We start from the raw sequence: 22,114 nt of genomic DNA on the forward strand, positions 1-22,114 counted from the left end.
TGGGTGACCGTAGGTCGTAGACGCAGGAAAGGGCGTACACACATTGCAGAGGGGGCATCACCTGAGGTGACTGTGTCGAACAGGTTTCAGGTTCTTCCAGCTTTAGAGCCGGAACGGACTAGGGAGGCAGGTGGGCCCTTGGGCACTGAGGAGCCCCCTCCCCCCAGGAAGAGGGAGGTTGTGGTAGTGGGGGATTCCATTATTAGGGGAGTAGACAGTTATGTGTGCACGCGTGATAGAGGGTCCCGTACGGTGTCTTGCCTGCCTGGTGCCCAGGTAGGAGACCTTCCAGATCGTGTGGATAAGCTTTTGGCCCCAGCTGGGGTGGATCCAGTTGTCGTGGTGCATGTTGGCACCAACGACATAGGCAAGGGTAGAAGGGCTGTTCTGCAGGATAAATTTATAGAAGCCAATAAGCTTAGAAGCAGAACGTCCACGGTGGTATTCTCTGAAATACTCCCCGTGCCACGTGCAAGTCAGGCTAAGTTAGCTGAGATAAGGAAATTAAATGCGTGGCTAAAAGGATGGTGTAGGAAAGAGGGGTTTAGGTTTATGGGGCATTGGAGGACCTTCTGGAACAGGTGGGACCTGTTCAAGCCGGATGGGTTGCACCTGAACCAGAGGGGAACCAGTGTATTGGGGAGGCGTATGTGTAGAGTAGTTGAGGAATGTTTAAACTAGGGACTGGGGGGGCAGAGAGGTTAGTTAACTATGTCAGTGGGGGGAAACGGAAAGCCCCAAATAATCATATTGTAAGTGGGCACCGTAATAGGCCTACCCTTTGTTGTCTGTATTTAAACGCCAGAAGTATTAGGAATAAAATTCATGATTTAGAGGCTTTTATGTCATCGGACTCTTATGATATTATAGGAATAACTGAAACGTGGTTGAGTGAAAAGGATGGACAAGAATATAATATGGATGGTTACACGTTGTCCCGTAAGGATCGTATAGGAAAAAAGGGAGGTGGTGTTGCAGTATATGTAAAGGAAAACTTGCAGGAAAGGGAACTTACTGATATAAATAAAACTACGGAAGTAAATATGGGTAAAATTAGATGCTAAAAAGTCAAATAGCCTAATTGTCGGTGTTTGTTACAGAACACCTAATATAGCTGCTGAGGAAAACAGATTGTTATACAGTGATATTAGGACTATGAGCAATAAAAATGATGTGGTAGTTATGGGTGATTTTAATCTACCAGGAATGCAGTGGGACATTATCACTGGCTCTTCAGAAAATGAACTGGAGATGGTGGAATTAGTACAGGATTGTTTTTTTACTCAGTTTGTTAACACCCCTACCAGGGGAGATGCCATTCTTGATCTTGTTCTCTCTAATAACCAGGACAGGATTGGTAAATTAGACGTTTTAGAACCACTTGACAGTAGCGATCATAACATGGTCAAATTTGAGGTTCAGTTTAGTGTTCGAAGACCTAAGTCCAAATCAAAAATATATAATGTTAGGAAGGCTGACTTTAAGTGTATGAGACTAAAACTAGAAACTGTGAACTGGATGGAGTTAAATAACAAAACTGTTGAAGAGGCCTGGGAATTTTTTAAAAGCACATTATTGCAAGTGCAAGAGGACTTCATACCTGTTTCCAGCAAGAATAAATCTAGGAAATTGCAACCTAGGTGGTTTACTAGGGAAATAAAGTATAAGGAAAGGAGGAAAATGGCTTTGTTCCAGCAATGGAAAATAACTGACGATGACAGAATTAAGCAGGAATATCTAAGTCTACAGGCTGAGTTAAAAAATGATATTAGACGAGCTAAAAGAAATGTCGAAAGGATGGTTGCATTGGAAGCTAAGGATGACGTTAAAAGTTTCTTCCAGTATTTTAACTCTAAAAGAGCTCTAAAACCTGAAATTACTAATCTGCAGGATAGTAAGGGTCTTATAATAGTAAACGACATTGATATAGTAAATGAGTTCAATGATAGTTTTGCACGGATATTCACTGTTGAGGACCTTAGTAATTTACCAGTTATTACCTACCCAGCATCGTCTATAGCTAATATATATATAACTGAAGTAGTTATATATTTTAGGTACCTTAGCGACCTGGATTGATAACTGGTTAACAGATAGGAAACAGCGAGTAGTTATAAGAGGCACAATGTCACAGTGGGCTTGCGTTCATAGTGGGGTACCGCAGGGCTCGATTTTAGGACCACTATTGTTCCTAATTTACATAAATGATATGGATACCAATATATACAGTAAACTGGTGAAATTTGCAGATGACACCAAGATGGGTGGTGTAGCAGATACTGAATTAGTGGCTCAGCAGCTACAGCGGGATCTTGATTTAATTAGTGACTGGGCCGATACCTGGCAGATGAAATTTAACGTCGATAAATGTATGGTACTCCATCTAGGGAGCAGAAATATAAAGTACAGGTATTTCATGGGTGTCACTGAAATAAAGGTAGCTGATCATGAGAAAGACCTTGGTGTGTATGTTGATGCTTCCATGTCCCATTCTCGCCAGTGTGGGGAAGCAATAAAAAAGGCCAATAGGATGTTGGGGTATATCTCCAGGTGTGTGGAGTTTAAGTCAAGGGAGGTAATGCTAAGATTATACAATTCCTTGGTGAGACCTCACCTAGAATATTGTGTGCAGGTTTGGTCACCATATCTTAAAAAGGACATTGTGGCCTTAGAAAAGGTGCAGCGTAGGGCCACAAAAATGATTCCTGGTCTTAGAGGAATGCCATACGAGGAACGGTTACTTGAGCTAAATCTGTTCAGTCTCAAGCAAAGGAGATTGAGGGGGGACATGATCCAGGTATATAAGATTCTAACAGGTTTGGATGCTGTTCAACCAAATAGTTACTTCAGCATTAGTTTAAATACACGAACTCGTGGCCATAGGTGGAAATTAGCGGGAGAACATTTCAAGCTGGATTTAAGGAAGCACTTCTTTACGCAGCCTGTAGTCAGAGTATGGAATAGCCTTCCTGATAATGTAGTGCAAGCTGAATCCTTGGGTTCCTTTAAACCAGAGCTAGATAAGATTTTAACGACTCTGAGCTATTAGTTTAGTTCTCCCCAAGCGAGCTTGATGGGCCGAATGGCCTCCTCTCGTTTGTATAGTTCTTATGTTCTTATGTATGACTCCCATCCACAGCAGCACAGGCCCACGCAAGAATTCACAAGGTAAACATCCACAGTAGTGTTGCTCCCCCCACAATCAAATATTAATTTTCACAACTGAATGTCTTGTTGGTAACAATTCCATTATATAACCAAATTTTGAATATTTCTTGACAGCAGTACTCAGTTCAGCATCATACTATTTAAATTCTTATTTGAACAAGTTCATCCACCAGCCTCTAATTTAGAAATGACTCAAAAATAAATGGCAAATTCTTCTGTTCATGCTAAACAGAAAGAACAGTTTGAGTGATTCTGTTTATGTGCAGCAGACACCTCGCACATATCACACTATGCACAGATCATTTTGAATTCAAGACTGACTGTTTAATCCACAATCCTGACCTTGGAGGGATTTAGATCAGGGGTGACCATCTTACCTGTAAAGAGCCAGTGTGTATACTAGTTTTTGGGGTAACCTTTAGGCCAGTTTTTCAAACGCAGGTGTGAGGAGTCTTCAGCCAGTCAGTCCTCTAATTAGTAAGCCAACTAGGGAGTTGCAGGAAAAACCTGCATACACAATAGCCCTTTCTGGATAAGACTGGCCACCCCTGATTTAGAGAATCAAATGGTAAAAATCTTTTGAATAATAGTTACCATGACAACCAGCATTGGCATCAAGCTAGCAGGACCAAATATGAACTGCACTAGCTTGGATTCTGTGGACTTAGCTCATTTCCAAGTTCCTAGTGCCTCCCACTGGCTGGATCTCTTACCTTTGCTCCTGGATTTTGTGCTGGCTTCATGTCCCACGCCTCCTGCATTGGGGCCTTCTTCCTGTAGAACAGAAGGCCTGCTAGTTTTCAGCTTACCCAAGCAGGTAGTATAGATTACCACCAACTGGTACACAGTGAACATTGTCTCAAAGTGGGCTTCCAGTCCAGATTGTGCTGATTTTCCATTCTCATTAGATGCTTTTTCCTCAATTGTTGTTATTATATTGATAAGTCTAACCAGCTCAAACACACGATTTTAGCAGTTTCCACATCACCTATAAAAGCTCTACTGTCGAAGAATACTACACTTAACAATCACACTTACTGTACCTGTCCGTGCATCAGGAACGCTGGATAATGGCCACAATTTCCTGTGGCATTAGCCCTATGCAGATTCCGAGGGCACTAACCTGACAGAACGCCTGGCGACCTTTTCTGCCCCCATTTGTACGACATGGAGGCAGTGAGGAGGTTCGTCTTGATGCCCGAAATGGCTTCATCCTAGGAAGGGAGTGAGAAGCCTATTTTAGCATTACTAACAAGTTCGTGTATTAAGGATCTAATAATGGTACATACGAAGCGGAAATCTCATTAGTTTCTATGAGTCTATACTCTAATTGTTAATATTCTCACGTTAGATAACTCGGTTAATAAAACAATAACTAGGCACATTATCAAACGTTAAGCTAATTTTAAAAAATCTGTAAAATATACACCCGTTTTCGTCACTGCCCTTAAAACTAGTTCGTTACAAGTATAGAGTTAATTGTATTTGTAGTTCAGACACTACTATGAGCCACTAATTTAATGACAGTTTGTCGTTAAGCACATAAGACGTTTATCTTAAGTTTTGATTTCCTATTTCATATACACACAAACACCAATAGCCATTTCAAATACTTTACTTTTACTACAAGTACAAAAATCTAAGACATAGATAACTCACCCGTTTCGCGGCACATTCAAAATTGGCTAATAGCGCATGCCCAAGCCGAGTCGTACCCACTGTGCTGCTGACGTAATCGGATATTGCGTATGAGCACCGTGCATGGCGTATGTGACCCGTTCGTCGCTTATTCAAAACGTAATTCGCGTTGATCAAACGCGTCAGATATATATATATATATATATATATATATATTTTATTTTGAGAATAATTTACATACAACGTCAGAAAATATAACAATGAACAATACCAGAGAGAAAATATTTTCTACATACATAATCTACATACATAACAATTCATCATAAAATATTACACCACAAATACACCTAGGAACATAAATAAATAAATAAATAAATAAATAAATAAGAATACAATAAATAAATCACAATTTCTTAAGACCACTTAAATCGGTCCTTGTAATATTTTAAAAATCTTTGGATTTTCTTTTTATCAAGGAAAGCGACTTAATATTTTTAAGCTCAATAAAGAAGATGGAAAATAGGGGCAAAAAACCTGTAAATTTCTGTTTGTGAATGAAAAATTTTCCCATTAAAATAAAAAATTTACTGCATCACATAATGGCCTATCGTTATCATTATAATAATAACAAATTATATCTTTAAGGGTGAAGATATCAATAGATTGAGGAGCTTGAAATATTTAAGAATACAACTCAGACCAAAATGTTCTAATCACATCACACTGAAAGAAAAGAAGCCAGGCCTTCATCCAATTAATGTCCTCCAAATGAGAATTCCAGAAAAAATTCCCTCTAGGTATAGTTTTGTTTCTATATTGTAAAGTTTGGCGGATATGCTTATTCGTACATTTTTTATCATATATCACTATTCCGTTTATATACAGCTTTGAATAGACAGCATATACTCGTCCTACATTAACACTTACATGATTTTTCATAATTTGAATCAGGCCCTGTGGAATAGCTTTGACAACTGCACTGTACTCCTTATATGGTATTGGAAAACTGTGCTCTGTCATAAGGCTGTTATATGTCATTAAAGACCCTTCATCATCAAATAGAGACAAGACATTAACAATATTTCTTTGGAACCATTGTGGATAAAACAAAGACCCGTTCTTTATTGTGATATACATATTATTCCATAAAATGGCTCTATGAGGGGAAAAATTATGGACAAAACACAGTTTCCAGGCCAAGAGAGACTGTTGATGGAATTTGGATTAAAAAATGGGGAGTTTGGGAGGGGAGTAATCACACCATAAAAGGAATGATAGCCCACCAAGCTTTCCAAAAATATGAGTTGGGATAAAGAACCATATTGAATTTGGATTAATCAAACATTTTCTTATCCAATTGACTCTAATTGTGTGAACTATATCCACAAAATTAAGCACCTCCAGTCCTCCTTCCGCCCTACCATTGGACAGCATCATATGTTTAAGTTTATGAGATTTGTATTTCCAGATAAAATTAAGGAACAATTTATTAATAGTATTGGCTGTAAGATCATTATCAAAAAGTGAGAGGCCCGGATATACAAAACGTGACAATCCCTCCGCTTTGAATAAAAGAACCCTTCCGTATAAAAACAAATCTCTTTGTAACCATAAATTAAATTTACACGTTGTGGATTGTATTGGCCCCTGAAAGTTCAAATTTTGTCTATTAGCTAAGTCTTTCGTTATATAAATAGCTAAATATTTCACCTTGTTCTTAACTGGAATACCTTCTATGAATAAGCTCCCACAGTCCTGCAATGAAAATAATTCACATTTGGAAATTTAGTTTTAGGCGGGAGGGACTCAGAGTAGAGCCGCTGCTCCTCCGCATCGAGAGGAGCCAGATGAGGTGGCTCGGGCATCTGATTCGGATGCCTCCGGGACGCCTCCCTGGGGAGGTGTTCCGGGCATGTCCCACTGGGAGGAGACCCCGGGGAAGACCCAGGACACGCTGGAGAGACTATGTCTCCCAGCTGGCCTGGGAACGCCTCGGGATCCCCCCAGAGGAGCTAGATGAAGTGGCCGGGGAGAGGGAAGTCTGGGCTTCCCTGCTGAGACTGCTGCCCCCGCAACCAGACCCCGGATAAGGATAATGGATGGATGGATGGATGGATACTTTTAGGCCAGATGCTAAAGAAAATCGTTTGACAAGTTTGATGGCTTTGGGCAACTGCTGTTGATCTTGAAGAAAAAGCGTGGTATCATCTGCTAACTGTGCTGTTTTTAATTCCTTATTAAAAAGAGAGATTCCATTGAGCTCCCTAGTTTGCTCAACATTTATGGACATCAACTCCACCACCAAGACAAATAAAAAATGAGAAATAGGGCACCCCATCTTACCCCCCGTTTAATGTCCAATCTGGTAGAGGTATCAAAATGAATTATAACAGAACTATTGATATCCTTATAAAACATATCAATTATTTCCAAAAAATTCTTCCCAAAACCAAACAGTTTTAAACTTTGAAATAAAAAGGGGTGTTCAATTGTATCATAGGCTTTATAAAAATCTAAAAATAAGATAATTGCTCTGGTGTTTATAAAGGCTGAATAGTCCAGTAAGTCCAATATTAGTCTAACATTGTTACATATATGCCGACCTCTAATAAAGCCTGACTGAGTTTCTGCCACAATGGTATCAAGTCCTCTTTTTAATCTATTAGCATAAGCCATTATCAAAATCTTATAATCAACGTTCAAGAGCATAATGGGCCTCCAATTATCAATTAACAAAACGTCTTTGTCAGGTTTTGGTAACAAAGAAATAACCCCTTGCTTCATTGTTGTACACATTTCTTTTTGTTTAATGCATTCTAAATACATACCAAACAAATGCTTACAAATGACATCCCAGAAATGAACATAAAATCCTACCGTTAGCCCGTCAATACCTGGTGCTTTTCTTTTTTCATTGAAAACAGAAACATTGAAACAGAAAAAGTTTAATTTCATCAAGGGTAACCTCTGCATCACAAAGTGCTTTAAAATTCTGTGTGATATTGGGAATCGTCCCAGTAATCTCGGAGGTAAAGGTGTTGCATAACTCATTGTTAAATTTAGAGGTGTACAGATTACTATAAAAGGAAGATACGTACTAGATCTTGTTCCTATCCGTGCAGAGGATGCCATCAATATTAAGAACCTCAAGAGCTTTCCTCCTGCCATTCCGTTTTTCAAGTGCAACAAAATTACTAGAGTTCCTCTCCCCCTCCTCTACCCATTTAGCCCTTGACCTTATGAATGCACCTTTGGCTAGCTCAGTGTAGATATGATCAATTTCTAGTCATATTTCTTTCATCTCCCCCTTATCTTCCAAAGACAGCATGGGTTTAGATAATAGGATGTTTATTCTGAAATAGTGCAGACTCTTTGGCCCGTTTAAGATTCATCAGTTCTTTACTTCTTTTCATGGCCATCCCTCTTACCCTATATTTAAAGTATTCCCATTTTGCTTTATAATCACTATGCTCAATATTTAAGAAAATTTCATCAATTAACCCTTTAATGCTGTCATTAAAATTATCATCCTGCAGAAGAGAATTATAAAATTTCCAATACCCTCTGACCTTTGCCTTCCGTTCTAACCCACCAAGCTTTAACACAATCTGTTTAGAATCAGATAAGGGAGCAAAGGAGTGAACTACCTCACTGATAAGATGAAGGGAGTGTGTGGAAATTAGGAAGAGATCAATTCTAGGTCTATTAGACTGGTCTTTATTAGAACATGTGTAATACTGACGATCAGGGTTTAAAAAACGCCAAGAATCCGTTAATGAAAAGTCACAACACAGTTTTAAAACAGGGTTATTCTTGTGTGAGCTTTGCCATTGTCTGTCAGGGTGTCTGTCTTTTAAATCATCTAAACAGTCATTATAATCACCCTCCATAATCACAATTGAGTTGGAATATTTTTGAGTAAATTCAGTTAATTTAGAGGTAATTAAAGAAAACAACAGATTGTCCAAAGATCGTGAGTTGTGCCCATAAACATTACGTACCAAGAAGGAAGATTTATTTTATCTAAGAGCAAGGATCAGCCATCTGCTATCTGATGTTGCCACTTCCAGCACATCCCCTTTAAATTTATGAAGGAATACAGAAACACCCGCTACACGATTATAGCTATGACTAAGATAAATACTATTTCCCCACTGCCCTTTCCAAAATTTTTCATCCATCTCACAAGAGTGCGTTTCCTGAAGTAAAATTAAGTCAGCACTGCTATTCTATAAAAGAAAAACGGCTTTCCTCTTTACAATATCCCGTATACCCCTAACATTCCGTGACATAAGCGACAAGAAGCATGAGTGCAAATCCATTAAATTAAACAAACTAGACAACAATCAACAGAGAATACTCTCTGGTAAAGTAACGAATAATATAGAGTGTGAAAAGTGTTTTGTTTCTCTTTTTTTGATAAGGGGTAATGATCCCCAACTAAAACCAATCCAGCAAGAGTAACTAATCACAAAGAAAACAAGAATAATTATAATATATGCTAGAAAATATATTAGACTCTTTTAAATGAATGCATAACTAGGTAAACATCCATTAGCCTTGATTGTTACAGAAAAACATAAAAATGAAACCTCTCTAGATTCCAAGTGCATTTGAGATTATCTGTCAATAAAATGGATAACATATAACGATTAATTAAGGTTTCAAAATTAAAAAGTTATCAACCAAGAACATAGCAATGAAACTACAATGTATGAGCGACAATAAACTATACCATTATTCACCCGAAATACACCGGAATACTGTTTTATTAAGCATAACCTTTACCTTACAGAACAGGGCTTTGTAATCTTGCGCCTAAGTATGACTAATACCGTGGCAAAACAATTTAACTATATAATTATTATTATCCAATTATCCAACGACAAATCAAAAGAAAGAGGTGTGATCTAATTTCTTCCCATCGATCCAAGCAACTGGGCCAATGAAAGATGCCTTCTTCCCTTCCTCTCTAGCTTTCTTCACAAGTGGCCAGAGCTTCTCCCTTGCCAATCTGTCTTCCGGAGATAGTGTCTCAGAGATCCGCAGTCTGTTGTCTCGCAGAAACTTACAACCCTTAGCATATTTCCACAGGCTGTCACAAATTCTACGTAGCGCATACAAAATCATTACAGGTCTATGAGAGCCATCCTGCCTCTTTGGACCAAGGCGATGCACTATGTCCACCCCTTACTCTAAATATTCCTGAAGGCCAGGTGCTATGTGACCAAGAACATTAATCACAGCCTTTCTTAGATCTTCATTTACCTCTTCCTTTAGCCCATGTGATTTCAAAGTCCACCTCCGACTATAACGCCTACACTCCGCAATTTCAGTCTTCTTTTTTCAGAATTTCCATCTCTAATTTAGCATTCTTTAACAATTCTTCTTCAACTCTTCAATGTTTCTTAGCCTCTCTAACAAGTTGTTCCACCGTAAGGGAGAGTTGTTCCAGCCGCTCAGAAGTAGCAGTAGTTTTTTCGATGTTTAAAATCTTTCCAAAGGCCTCATCTTGTTTGTTGGATAGTTTCTGAATTGCCACCAATACGTCCGAAAACCCTCCATTCTCTCCATTGCTATGTTCACGTTTCTTCTTCCTTGTCACTGGCTTGGGAGAGATGTGAGAGCCCTTTTCCTCCATATTCAGGCTCTCCACCGCAGAATTTTCTTTATCCGAATTCTCCATACAAATTTCAGCAGAACAGTCAGGAAGGCTCATCTCCATTCTCCTCAGACGTAGCATTAGATATTAATGACAAATATAGCACAGCTGTCTATAGCATTAACAATAACTACGTTCCATTAACAAAAATGTTTTTAATATTTCTCCAGTTATTGTCATCATACACAGCTTCCACCATAGTTAATTGTGTTCTTTACACTTTTAGATTATCATTTCCACAGTCTGAGTCCTCAAAGTTCTGTCGGAGTATCAAAAACCCCCCAGACTTTCTGACAGAATACACACGAGCGACCACCTCAGACCAGCGCCATCCTGCGCACCCCTCGTCAGATAAATTTAAACGTCAAATGTGCTGTTATATCGTCATCGGTTTCATTAAAACGGATGTGCGCTGTGAAGAGTCGGTATAATTACCCAGTTCGAGGCAGCCCCCCTCCCCACCTCAAGTCAGAGTGAAAAAATTCAGCGTAGTAAAGCCCCAGTCCCTTGTTTCACGTTATGTGATCACATGTAGGGTGTCACTATCTCAACCACTTGTTTTCTTCTAGCATTTAAAATGGTGTTAAGACCAACACAGCACACCAGCAAACACTGGGTCAGGATCTAAATATGTATTCACTTTTTTTACAAAAGATGAAGCACATTTGTGCTTAATTTGACACCAAATTAAAAATGTATCCATTTAGCCTCAATACTTTTTCTGATTGCTGTTATATTCAAACATATGAGAATATACTTCAGCTTTTCTAATTCAATCACAAGAGCTTTTAATACCACATAAGTTAGATATAAAGGAACCATATATTCTCCCAGATAAAGCATGTGTGGGGAAAAAATGTCACACTATAGAATACACTATGTGGATAAAGTATTGCGACACTTGGCCATTACACCTCCAAGAACTTTTACAATATCCCATTTTAAATCCACAGGCATCAATATGGGGTTGGAGCTATAACAGCAGCCACTCCCCTGGGAAGGCTTTCCATAAGATTTTGGAGTGTGTCTGTTAGACTTTTTTTCTCATTCACCCAGAATAGCATGAAGACATGAAGGCCAGGTTCACAATCTGTTGTAGTTTATCCCAAAGGCGTTCAATGGGGTTGAGGTCAGGGCGCTGTGTGGGCCAGTCAAGTTCTTCCACACCACTCACCCAACCATTTATTTAAGGAGCATTTGTGATATCAGGACATGAAGGTCTGGCTCACAATCTCCATTCTAGTTCAATCCTAAGGTGTTCCATGGGATTGAGGTCAGAGCTGTGTGGGCCAGTCAAGTTCTTCACTTAACCATGTCTTTATGGACCTTGCTTTGTGCACTAGGACACAGTCATGCTGGAACAGAAATGTTCCTTCCCCAAAATGTTCCTACAAAGGTGGAAGCATAGAATTGTCCAAAATGTCTTCGCATTCAGAAGCATAAAGAGCTCCGTTCACTGGAATTAAGGGGCCTTGCCCTACCCCTGAAAAACAACCCCATACCATTATCCCTCCTCCACCAAACAGTTCACACAATGCAGTCCAGCAGGTCATGTTTTCCTTGCATCTGCCAGACATGTGATTTATCACTCCACAGAAGATGATTTTTTTATATACAGTAGCAGCAAATGGAAATGATTGTGTAGCACTACATTGCTGTTGCGTTTGTCAAACTTCCCTGGGCTGCATAAGAATGTTTATCTGGCCATGGTGCACGTGTTTGAATGGCTGGCTCATGGCAATGACCTCATCCCCTCCATTCCACGCTTTTCTGATGTGCTGCCAGCGTTTGGATGCCTCCCGCCTTAGTCACCCGAACCTCTCTGCACAGGGATTATAAGACTGTTTGTTCCCACTGCTCCATACTCCAGTAGCAGTGTGCTTTACACCACCACATCCGACACTTGAAATTGCGTTTGGTGATGTGAGGCTTATATGCAACTACTCGGCCATGGAAGCCCATTCCATGAAGCTCCCTTTGCAATTTTTAGGCTGGAGTTAATGCCATAGCACGTCCATAACTCTGCAGTTATTGAGTTAACAGAGCTTTGATGACTTGTACGCACTATACACCTCAGCACTAAGTGACCTTGCTCTGTTACATTATGTGGTCAGCCACTTTGTGGCTACTTCTTGTTCCTACACTCTTCCGGTATGCAGTAATATCACTTACAGTTGACTGTGGAATATCTAGCAGGGAAAAAATTTCACAAACTGATTTATTGCAAAGGTGGTGTCCTATGACAGTACCACATTTGAATTCACTGAGCTCTTCAGAATGGCCCATTGTAATACAAATGTTTGTAAATCTGGCTGCATGGCTAGGTGCTTGATTATGTGGCAATGAAACACGTGAACTCAGTCATTAAGAGGCGTGTCACATGCTGCTATCTCAACTTTTATCCATATGATGTATCAAGAGTAGTAACATTTACTTTTGTTGTTTGGTGCCTTGAAGCCATAACAAAACCAAAGCCAAGTGTTATTTAAGTCATAGCTGTTGATTCCACTGTAACCTTTCTCATTTCAGTAAAAACAATTAAGCACATATAGCTGATAAAAAGTAATTTTTACATACTCCAACCTAGACATTTTCACATACATTTCAAATGGTGGGCAGCAGAAACCGTTTCGTTCAATTGCAAGGTAAGTCTGCTGGTGAATTCACAAGTTCACAAATCATCTGTAATAATCTACAAAATAAATTACTGAGTTAATTTAACAAAGAAATCAGGCTGCAGATTCAAAGCTGGAATGGACATAATTTATTTTGAAACAAATACTGCCTTAAGAATGAGAAACGCGATCACTGCCTAGCATATAACCCAGAACTGTTTCTTGTCTCAGACCTCAGTTACATGTAACTTAAATACTCTATTACATTTATAAAATAAAGACTGCTGAGTGTGGATTACTTTCAGTTGCTCTAGAAAGAAAAAACCATCTGATAAACTATATTCCATGATAGAGGAGATCATATTTGGGAATATTTTTAGGATCAATGGGACTCTGGACGATGAGTTTTCCTCGCATGGCTCCCCGATAAATGACCTCAATCAAGTCTATAAAATCTTGCTTAGTCTTGAAACTCCCTACGAACTTTGTGTGATCAGGGGACCTGTAGATGATTACATGGGGAAAAGAAAGACACACCCACATGCACATTTTAATGTTAACCACAAAAAGAAAAATAAATGGTGCATAAACATGCGAGTTCCAGAATTCTGAGTAGTTCAAAAAAGCTATTTAATTTAATTCAATTATGGGTCATTCCACACCAACTCACCTAGAATCTTCATAAAAAAAAAAATCCATAAAATTTGCCCATTTTAGCAAAAAGGTTTAGCAAAAACCCAAGTTTTTCTGTGAACATGTTGTTAAAATAAGTAATTTTCACTATTCTGAACTTACATATGTTTAAGCTCACGAATGGCTCAAATCATAATGGATTTAGTTAGGCATGAATAAGATCTTTCAGATGCTGTCCGCTGATTTACAATTTGATTTGTGTTCCTGAATTTATGTAGCTGTTAATTTAACTTGAACAGGTCATGTTTTATGCATGTGTACAAACATCAATAAAAAAAAAAACAAATTATACTTCAGGTATTTTTTTGTATTACTTTCCCAGATTTTAAAAAGTTGCCCTCGCTTACAGAGTTTTGTCAATCTTAAAAAAACTGTTCTTAAGAAAAAAATCAAAAGCTCCACATTCCTGGGAAAATGCCACTAAAGGTTAAAAAAAAACATTTTATTTGAATTTTGACCATATATTTTCTCAAAAGGGATTTATTTGGTGAGTTAGCATGGAATGACCCTTAAACTCTTAATTGATCTGTGCATCTGCTTAGAGTACACAATTTATAAAAAATTTTAATCTCACAGAAGAACTCAGATATTCAAAAACAAACACCAATGCCACTCTTACCCATAGTCAACCTTCATATGCTGTCCATTAAAGAAAAAAACTGTAGAAGGGATGTAGCTGATGTCAAAATAACGTGCATAAATCTGAACTCTGTCCACATCAACTAGATATATTGATGCCATGTTGCGAAGGTCATTGGTGGTCTTTGCCAGCTGTCCATTGCAAATAAAGAAAAGAGGTTAGCATTAAACCATAATACTGTGCAATGTATATCAAACTGTTAAATACAATGGATGACAAACTTGTTGGTAAAACTGGCTTTTGCCAATGTTGAGTCTCACTTACTACGTTTATTACATAGGCTACAACTCCCTATTGGCATAAATGAGCGATGCGGAGATGAAATTGCTCCCTTCGATATACTAAAGCAAAAAATCTGACTATACTTTACTGTCTACAACATTTTTATTTAGTAAAGTGTATTTGAGAAGAAAAACGTGATTTTGCTGTTACATTTCATTTCTCGGATTTACATTTAAGTTTATTAGTGATTGCTTGGATACCAGTCACATTTCTTACTTTAACTAAATAAAGGCTGGTATACCCTTTACCGTAGACCGTTTAGCTCCTCATCACATTACCATACAATTTCCGACCGCGTATAGTGGGGTCGTGGGGGGGCTGTGGTACACTCAGGACAAAATATCAGTCCGTTGCTGGGCACAAACACACAATGATACACTATGGGCAATTCCCAGGTGACAGTGAGTTAACTATATGCCTTTAAACTGAGCCAGTGCTCAAACACCACTGTCGTAAATCTCAAAGTTTGTTTTAACTTCCCAGTCGTATTTTTGTTACATTAATACTTACTATCTCATCCAACTGGAGACACACCGAATCGTCATCCTTTCCGAACCGTAAAACCAAAACCTTTTCTGCTACGTTCTTTATAACTTCGTCAATTTCTTTCTTAGATGTTAGCTTGGGGAGCAGAAAACTCATTTCGTTATTCGAAACCAACTGTGTTTTATGTGAAGAGTCATGAAACCATCAATCTTGTGATATTCTTCCGGCGAGGTACTCATGACCCGGAATGTGTATAATACGTAAGTTGCAGACGCGCAATTTACCATGTATGCGATTTCCAACCCAGTTTCTTTTTTCTTATTTATTTACTTACTTACTATCATCAAGAAGATATATTCAATATAAAACATAAAATATAGAGTTTAATGCTAGCGGGGGAAATCACTTATATAAAGATTCCTAATTCATATCAAGCCGTTACAGTCCTAACTTCCTTTTGTTTTGAAGAGTAGGCCTACTTAATTGAACAAATGTCTTGTTTGAACTCGTTCTCAAAAGCAATAAAACATGGCTTCTTACTCGCAAATTTACATTTATGTATATGACATTTTGCCATCAAAATAATAAAGGTTAATCAATGTAACGTCAATGTCCTTTTTAAACCTTCGTTTAATAAACCATTTAGCTGGACAGAATCTGTGAATAAGTTTAAAATAAATTTCCTTAATTTTATTTGTAATTCAATATTTATTAAGGAGAAGCCAGAACTTCTTCCAAGTCACATCATCTACAAAGTAACTCCGGTATGAAATCACACAAGGTACAGTTGTAATATCTCTCTGAAACAGACTTTGTACAGCTCTGTTGTTATTACTAGAACCAATGGAAAACATATCTTACCTACAGGAGTATGAACCAGAGATATATAGGGCAGATGTTGGGCAAACCTAATTCTCTGCTGAGATTTAAATATCATATTAACAGGAGAAGATATTGCACCAAAGACTTTCGCATGATCCCGTGAAGGTATAGGAATTTTATATTCTGATAAGAACTCCCGATACTGTACGTGAAGAAAAGACCATCGTTAAGAAATAACTGATCCAGCAATACAATATTGTTACGTGCCGTAAGGTTCAGGGGAGGGGACCCATTATCAAACCACTGTTTCATAAAGAGAAAATTATGCTTATACAAACTGTCCTTGTTATTTCATATATAGTAATTATGAGGAGAAATAAATATGTTTGTAGATGAGGGACAAAGACAAGAAAGCCTGACGACGAAATGCAGATATTTCCAATCCAGTTTCAGTAAACTATGACCCAAGTTGTGTAACGAAACCATTCATTGACAAATGTGTCTTATTTGTGTGCCGTCAAGCGTAACTCGGGTGCTGTTACTATAAACTGAGGTCACAATTAAAACTATGTTGTATACATAGTTAATCTAGATTGCAAAACAGTCGTACAGTTCATGATCACAGGATTCGTTTTCGTTGTCGGGGTTCTTGGTTTACTGGACATGAGTTGGAAAATCGCGTATATGCATTTAGCTATGCTGAGATATTTTACATGAAACATATCGAGAAATATTAAAAATCGTAAATCGTCTTTTTGGTTATTAGTTTCCTTGAACATGCTCTTACATAATTAATAAAGTGGACTGCCTAAATAAAGCTACCTTGCAGTCTTTGGATTTCCCTGCCCCCATCGCCCCCAGATAGCCTTTGATATTTTTCTTTGATAGTTTTTAAATCTATATTTATATCCACAATATACTCCAATGTTCGTCTCATCTTAACCACGTCTGGGTAAAACCGACGTCTAATAATCAGCAATCTGTTGTCGATCATTGTATTCACTTCCTAAGTAATTTTAGCTGACCAAAGAAAACTGCAAATTTCACTTTTATTTATTTACTGTGCTGTTTCTTTCCCACAAGTCCGGGAGCGTCGCGGAAGGGGTCACACGGCGGAAATAGGCGGCTTTACGGCTTTATCAGTGATAATGGCGGAGGAAAGGCGTAATGACGAACAGCTCTCCGATGATGGAGGTGAAATTAGTGTTTTTCTTCAAAGCTCCAATTCGCATTCTGAATGTTTTTGGAAATTAGTTGTATTCATAGAGCTATGATCATTTTAAGACGAGAAATACAGGCCTTTACGAAGTGTAACTATTGTGAGTGTATACCCGTCTGGCGACGGTCTAAGGCTAATGAAATAGCTAGCACGATGTTTTGTTTTTAACATTTATTTCGATAGGCAAAAACGATCTCAAAGGGGTTAGATGGCCGCGTGCGCGCGTTTGAGGTACCAAGACTTAAGGTACATTAACTATGTTTTAGTTGATGCCTGACAAGTTATTTAAGTCATTAGGTTTTGTTTCTGTTAGTTTGTAACGTTTCGGCCTATTCTTAAGTAGGACGGAGCCTAGAATGCCTGCATGAATAGTTTTTATGACATATTGTTTGATAGACCAGATTGCTTTATGTGTTAGAGACAGGAAAACGACGTTTTTCCGTTGAAACTAACTACGTAGACATGGCCAGCTTTTCGTGTATACTATTATATACAATTAGTGATCAGCCTAATCGTTATAAACTTTAACACCACTATGTCTGAACACACGACCATTCTTGGTTTTTATGTTGTAATTTTAAGTACGTTATCCTGTGGCATAAGTGTGGTCAATATTCATGTCGAGGTCCCTTAGCTTGGTTAATAACTGCAGTTCTTTACCCGCTGGCCCAGTGTCAGGCTGCAGCTGCTCCCATCTCCCAGGTAAAAAGTAGCTCACCTTGGTAAGTTGTTTCGACTCCAGCAGGACCGGAGGAGAGGGGAGGCAGTGTCAAAACTAAGACTGTCTCTTCCAGCAATGGAGGGGGGGTTGCAGGGAAGCGATCGGCCCGTGAGCCTGTGGGCCACCCGGTGCTGCCCAAAATGTCCAAGAGTGGACATGGGCTAACCAGCCTGTCTGCTAAGAAGCCTGCCCCTATCTCCATTAAGCTGGGTGCTAACGTAAGTAGCAGTGCCTTGTGTGTCCCGAGTAGCTCTGTGAAGTGTATTAACTGCTGAATAAACAGAGATCCTCCCTGTACCAGTGCAAGTAGTACTGCTGTTGTAGTCAATCCATACATCCATTTTATATCCAAAGTTTGGAGATGTCAGTCAGCCTAACTAAATATGTTGGCACTCTGGGGGAAACCATATTACCTGAATGAAACCTGTGAAACACAGTGAGAGGACAAAGTGGAGGCATGCTGTTATATTGTTAAACGAAATTGAGTGTGTCAGTGGGTTTCATTTTGGGAAATGATCCAGGTTTTGTGTAGTTCACACAGATGTCTTTGTGTAACACAGAAACCGAAAGAGCCTGTCCCTGCTCTTCCTGCAAAGAAACCGGCATTGGCCTCTGTGTTTAATGAGGATGAGGATGTAAGCAGATTCCAATTTCCTTACACACACACACACACACACACACACACACACACACACACACACACACACACGCATTTGTATTCATATCTTTGTGGGGACTCTACATTCATTTCTATGGGGAAAACCCCTTATCCCAGTAATAACACTAACCCCTACCCATCCTTAACCTTAACCATAAGTAACCAAACAGAATTAAATAATTTAGGCATTTTTAGTTTTTTGATTGCATTGACAGATGTTTACAAAAATTAAGGTTTATATTATGGGGACCTGAAAAATATCTCCACAAGCTAAAAGTTTTACCAGTCTTTACCACATTGTGGAGACATTTATCAGGTCCCCGTAATATAAACCTTAATTTTTGTAAAAATCTTGTCAATGCCATCAAAAGCTTTTTAGTTGCACTTTTTAGTTTTTAGATTTATATTGTTCTTGAACGATGCTGATGCCTCTGGCTGCAGAGTGAACCAGAAGAGATGCCTCCAGAGGCCAAAATGAGGATGAAGAACATAGGCAGGTGAGTCGTCATTCAAGTCACACGATTGGGTCTGCTTATTTCAACGTGTCACTTGTGTTGTACTAATTCATTTTCTTCTACTTTCACTCTGTTTAGAATAACGATAATTTGTACTTACAATTAGCTAATCATTTTATGACCAGTAGATAAAACAAGAAGTGCACTTGAATTATATCTCCAGCCGTATTTCCCTCTCTTAAATCCTCCATGCAGGGACACGCCCACTTCAGCTGGCCCCAACTCTTTCAACAAGGGCAAGCATGGCTTCTCTGACCACCAGAAGCTTTGGGAGCGGAAACTTAAGTCCCAAGTTGATAAATAAATTTATCCATATTGTTGCTAGTTGAAGCATGTTGGAGGGAGTCTGGGGCAGGGCAGAGAGTATGTTTAGAGAAGAGTTTTTTTTTTTTTTTATTTTATTTTATTTACTTTTTCATGTAAAATTAACTTCAATTTGTTTGCGTCTACAGTATAAATTGTATATATTTAACACAATGTTAATGTGCTAAGAGCATTTTATTAATGTTCTGCTGATTTATGGCTGTGTAGCATCAAGACTGAACAGTTCACCTGAAAGGACATTTTCACAGCCCACTCAGATACTGCTCAGAGCCTGAAGATTGATACTTCATTAAAACACTGAGTTTCAAAACACTGCTTTATGGCATTCTGTTTATTAGCATGTCCCCTTTGGAACGAGTCATAAAATGGAAGAGGATTAAAGTGAGCTTTTAATATCTGTCGGTGTATGTGGTACAGTGTGCCTCTATTCTCTTGTAATATTGTATAATAGTTAAACGCGTCTTTAATGTTAGTAGCTTTTGGTGTAGATTCCTTGAAGACTACTGGATTCAGTTATTTTACCTCAGTTCTCCAGTGTGGTACAGCACAGTTATAACAGTCCATACCTGTGCGAATATTACAATATAAATCAAAATATGTGGGTGGGTGGGATGATGCGGTAGCTGAAGCTAGACAGTCATTGATATCAAGAGAGCTCACATAAACACATCACTCCAAATGGGCCACCTTTATGGTCTTTATGGTTTCAAAGATATTTGGTTCACCGAGTCCTCCAGTTTATCCATGAATGGTAGTATCTCCTGGGCCATCACATAATTAATGACCTTTATGATACTCCGTTCAGACAACATGACCTCTGTCAGAACACTGATGGCAAGCTCCACCAAAGTGCCCTACTTGTGGAACTGCAGTCCAGCATGATCTTGCCTGGTAAGTGGTGTGTGCTCGTGCACGTGTGAATGTGGGTATTCTGACTTGGGGATAGAGTTTGACTGTCACACAGCTCAAATGAGCCACTCAAATGGCTTCATGCCTGTGGGGGTTAGGAAGCTTTCATCCAAAGCAATATATAATTTGTATTCTTTTAAGAATCTTGGTATTGATGGAAAGTACTTTGCTTTAGAGTCTAAGAGGTACTGTGGTCTTGTATACAGCTGTAAAAAGAAGACAAAAAAATCGAGACAGAAATTCCTATTAAGGGTTTGATAGTTTAGCAATTGAATAATTGATTGATTAATACAAGAACACAAGGTAAGAACCCAGAGGAGCAGTACCTTGGACAACAATGGACACAGAGATGTTGGTGAAATTAACCTTAAGAGCTCAGCCATGTTGTGGGCATGATACCAATCCTTCCATCTGTAGAATTACCACATACCTAATAATGAAATGGTATTTATTAAAGCCCAGGTATTTATTGATGTACCTTTGCTTAACAGAAACTGTTGTTGCAAAACCATCTCTGCCATCACACAAAGCCAGTAAATAAATAAATAAAGCTGGTTGTGGACTTTAGGAAGCAGGCTCCTCTTTCCATCCCTGTCACCATCAGAGGAACAGGTGTTGAGGTGGTTGAGGATTACAGATACCTGGGGGTACACATTGATAAGCTGGACTGGTCCAAGAACACAGATACTGTTTTCAAGAAAGGGCAGAGCCGGCTTTACCTAATAAGGAGGCTCAGGTCTTTCAATGTTTGTAGGAAAATGCTGACTATGTTCTATCACTGTGGTAGAGAGCGTAGTGTTTTTTGCAGCTGTGTGCTGGGGCAATGGGGTGAAGGCAGCTGATGCCAACAGGCTGAACAAGCTGATTAAAAAAGCTGGTTCTGTCCTGGGGGTCAGACTGGAGAACCTGGCAGAGTGTCTGAGAGGAGAATGCTGAAAAAGCTTCTCAGTATCATGGACAACCCCTCCCACCCCATGCACGCTGCCATGATGGGTCATCAGAGCTCCCACAGCAAAAGACTAATTGCCTCCAAATGCAGAACCGAACGCCACAGGAAATCCTTTGTAGGTGATCTTTTTCAGAATTTGTCATTAAGCCTAATTCGGATTGTGCAATATTACTCATCTGTTTGTTATTGAATGTTTGTTTTATCCCATCATCACATGCTGCTATCTCAATTATTCAAGGCACAAATACTAAGTCACTTTTTATTACCATGTGCACTAATAATTAGTTATTTTATTATATTTGTTATAGCTTAGTTATAGTTATTTTTTACTTTGTAAAGAGTATGAGTATTCATACAGTTATAATACAAAGTATGATTAGTCATAGTTATTTGCACTACTACTTCTATTACTATTACTTCTGTTCCCTTTAAACTCTTTACCTTACTTTTATTCCTCTTGTTGCACTGAGCATGTATATGACAAAAGAATTTCCCTCGGGATAAATAAAGTTTTTTCTTATCTTAAACTGGACTCACATTCCCTTCTGGATTCTTAACAATGTAAACAAAGAGGTACCAAATAACACTTTACCTTTACCTCTCCCCCAATACTTTTAAGAAACATGTTGCTAGTCAAGGTGTAAGGTCGTATCACTGGAGCAGGATCCATGCCTGTTTTTGCAGCCAAAAGCTACATGGTGCATAAGGCATTGCTTGGACTTCTCCAATATAGTGTAGTCACATGATAGCAGGTCTAGTAAATACGCATCATTGGGCCATCCCATCTCTCTCTGTGTTCCTGGTGTTTGAGTC

The 22,114-nt window shown here is 38.7% G+C and overlaps 3 protein-coding genes across 9 annotated transcripts in view; 1 reads left to right on the forward strand and 2 right to left on the reverse strand.

Annotated features, from left to right (window-relative positions):
- Positions 1–4,919, reverse strand: part of LOC125709965 (centromere protein Q) — a 20,042-nt gene extending 15,123 nt beyond the window's left edge. For 4 of the 5 annotated variants that reach the window (XM_048979063.1, XM_048979065.1, XM_048979064.1 and 1 more), the window contains exons 1-3: positions 4,828–4,919; positions 4,292–4,382; positions 3,882–3,942 (exon numbers count right to left, since the gene is read on the reverse strand). In XM_048979063.1, the coding sequence (XP_048835020.1) occupies positions 3,882–3,942; positions 4,292–4,381 (151 nt within the window). In that variant the 5' untranslated portion in view covers position 4,382; positions 4,828–4,919. Of the gene's footprint in view, positions 1–3,881; positions 3,943–4,291; positions 4,403–4,827 lie in introns of all 5 variants that reach the window. The other variant, XM_048979062.1, reaches the window with a different exon arrangement.
- An 8,290-nt stretch (positions 4,920–13,209) lies between these two features.
- On the reverse strand, positions 13,210–15,433 carry txnl4b (thioredoxin-like 4B). Its single transcript, XM_048979079.1, has 3 exons — positions 15,209–15,433; positions 14,396–14,547; positions 13,210–13,585 (listed from the first exon to the last, which is right to left on the reverse strand). Exons 1-3 carry the CDS (start codon positions 15,338–15,340, stop codon positions 13,420–13,422), a joined length of 450 nt encoding a protein of 149 aa, XP_048835036.1. The 5' UTR covers positions 15,341–15,433; the 3' UTR covers positions 13,210–13,419.
- Positions 15,434–17,074: 1,641 nt separating this feature from the next.
- On the forward strand, positions 17,075–19,755 carry LOC125709974 (PEST proteolytic signal-containing nuclear protein-like). 3 transcript variants are annotated; one of them, XM_048979075.1, is made up of 6 exons: positions 17,165–17,200; positions 17,898–17,947; positions 18,020–18,164; positions 18,507–18,581; positions 19,046–19,101; positions 19,315–19,755. In XM_048979075.1, the coding sequence occupies exons 1-6, from the start codon at positions 17,174–17,176 to the stop codon at positions 19,421–19,423; spliced, it is 462 nt and encodes a 153-aa protein (XP_048835032.1). In that variant the 5' UTR covers positions 17,165–17,173; the 3' UTR covers positions 19,424–19,755. The 3 variants fall into 3 exon arrangements, with proteins under 3 accessions (XP_048835031.1, XP_048835030.1, XP_048835032.1); XM_048979074.1 differs by lacking the exon at positions 17,898–17,947 and having other exon boundaries at positions 17,075–17,200; positions 17,971–18,164; XM_048979073.1 differs by lacking the exon at positions 17,898–17,947 and having other exon boundaries at positions 17,081–17,200; positions 17,968–18,164.
- Positions 19,756–22,114: the final 2,359 nt, after the last annotated feature.

This window comes from Brienomyrus brachyistius, chromosome 16, assembly GCF_023856365.1.
Source record: "Brienomyrus brachyistius isolate T26 chromosome 16, BBRACH_0.4, whole genome shotgun sequence".
Lineage (NCBI taxonomy): Eukaryota > Metazoa > Chordata > Actinopteri > Osteoglossiformes > Mormyridae > Brienomyrus > Brienomyrus brachyistius.

Coding starts and splice junctions, on each gene's coding strand:
- LOC125709974 (XM_048979073.1), top strand. CDS start 17,155: ATGGCGGAGGAAAGGCGTAATGACGAACAGCTCTCCGATGATGGAG. Junction 17,201..17,967: donor ACAGCTCTCCGATGATGGAG/GTGAAATTAGTG, acceptor TTTCGACTCCAG/CAGGACCGGAGGAGAGGGGA. Junction 18,582..19,045: donor TGTTTAATGAGGATGAGGAT/GTAAGCAGATTC, acceptor CTCTGGCTGCAG/AGTGAACCAGAAGAGATGCC.
- txnl4b (XM_048979079.1), bottom strand. CDS start 15,340: ATGAGTTTTCTGCTCCCCAAGCTAACATCTAAGAAAGAAATTGACGAA. Junction 14,548..15,208: donor GTCTCCAGTTGGATGAGATA/GTAAGTATTAAT, acceptor TGCAATGGACAG/CTGGCAAAGACCACCAATGA. Junction 13,586..14,395: donor CATATGAAGGTTGACTATGG/GTAAGAGTGGCA, acceptor AATCATCTACAG/GTCCCCTGATCACACAAAGT.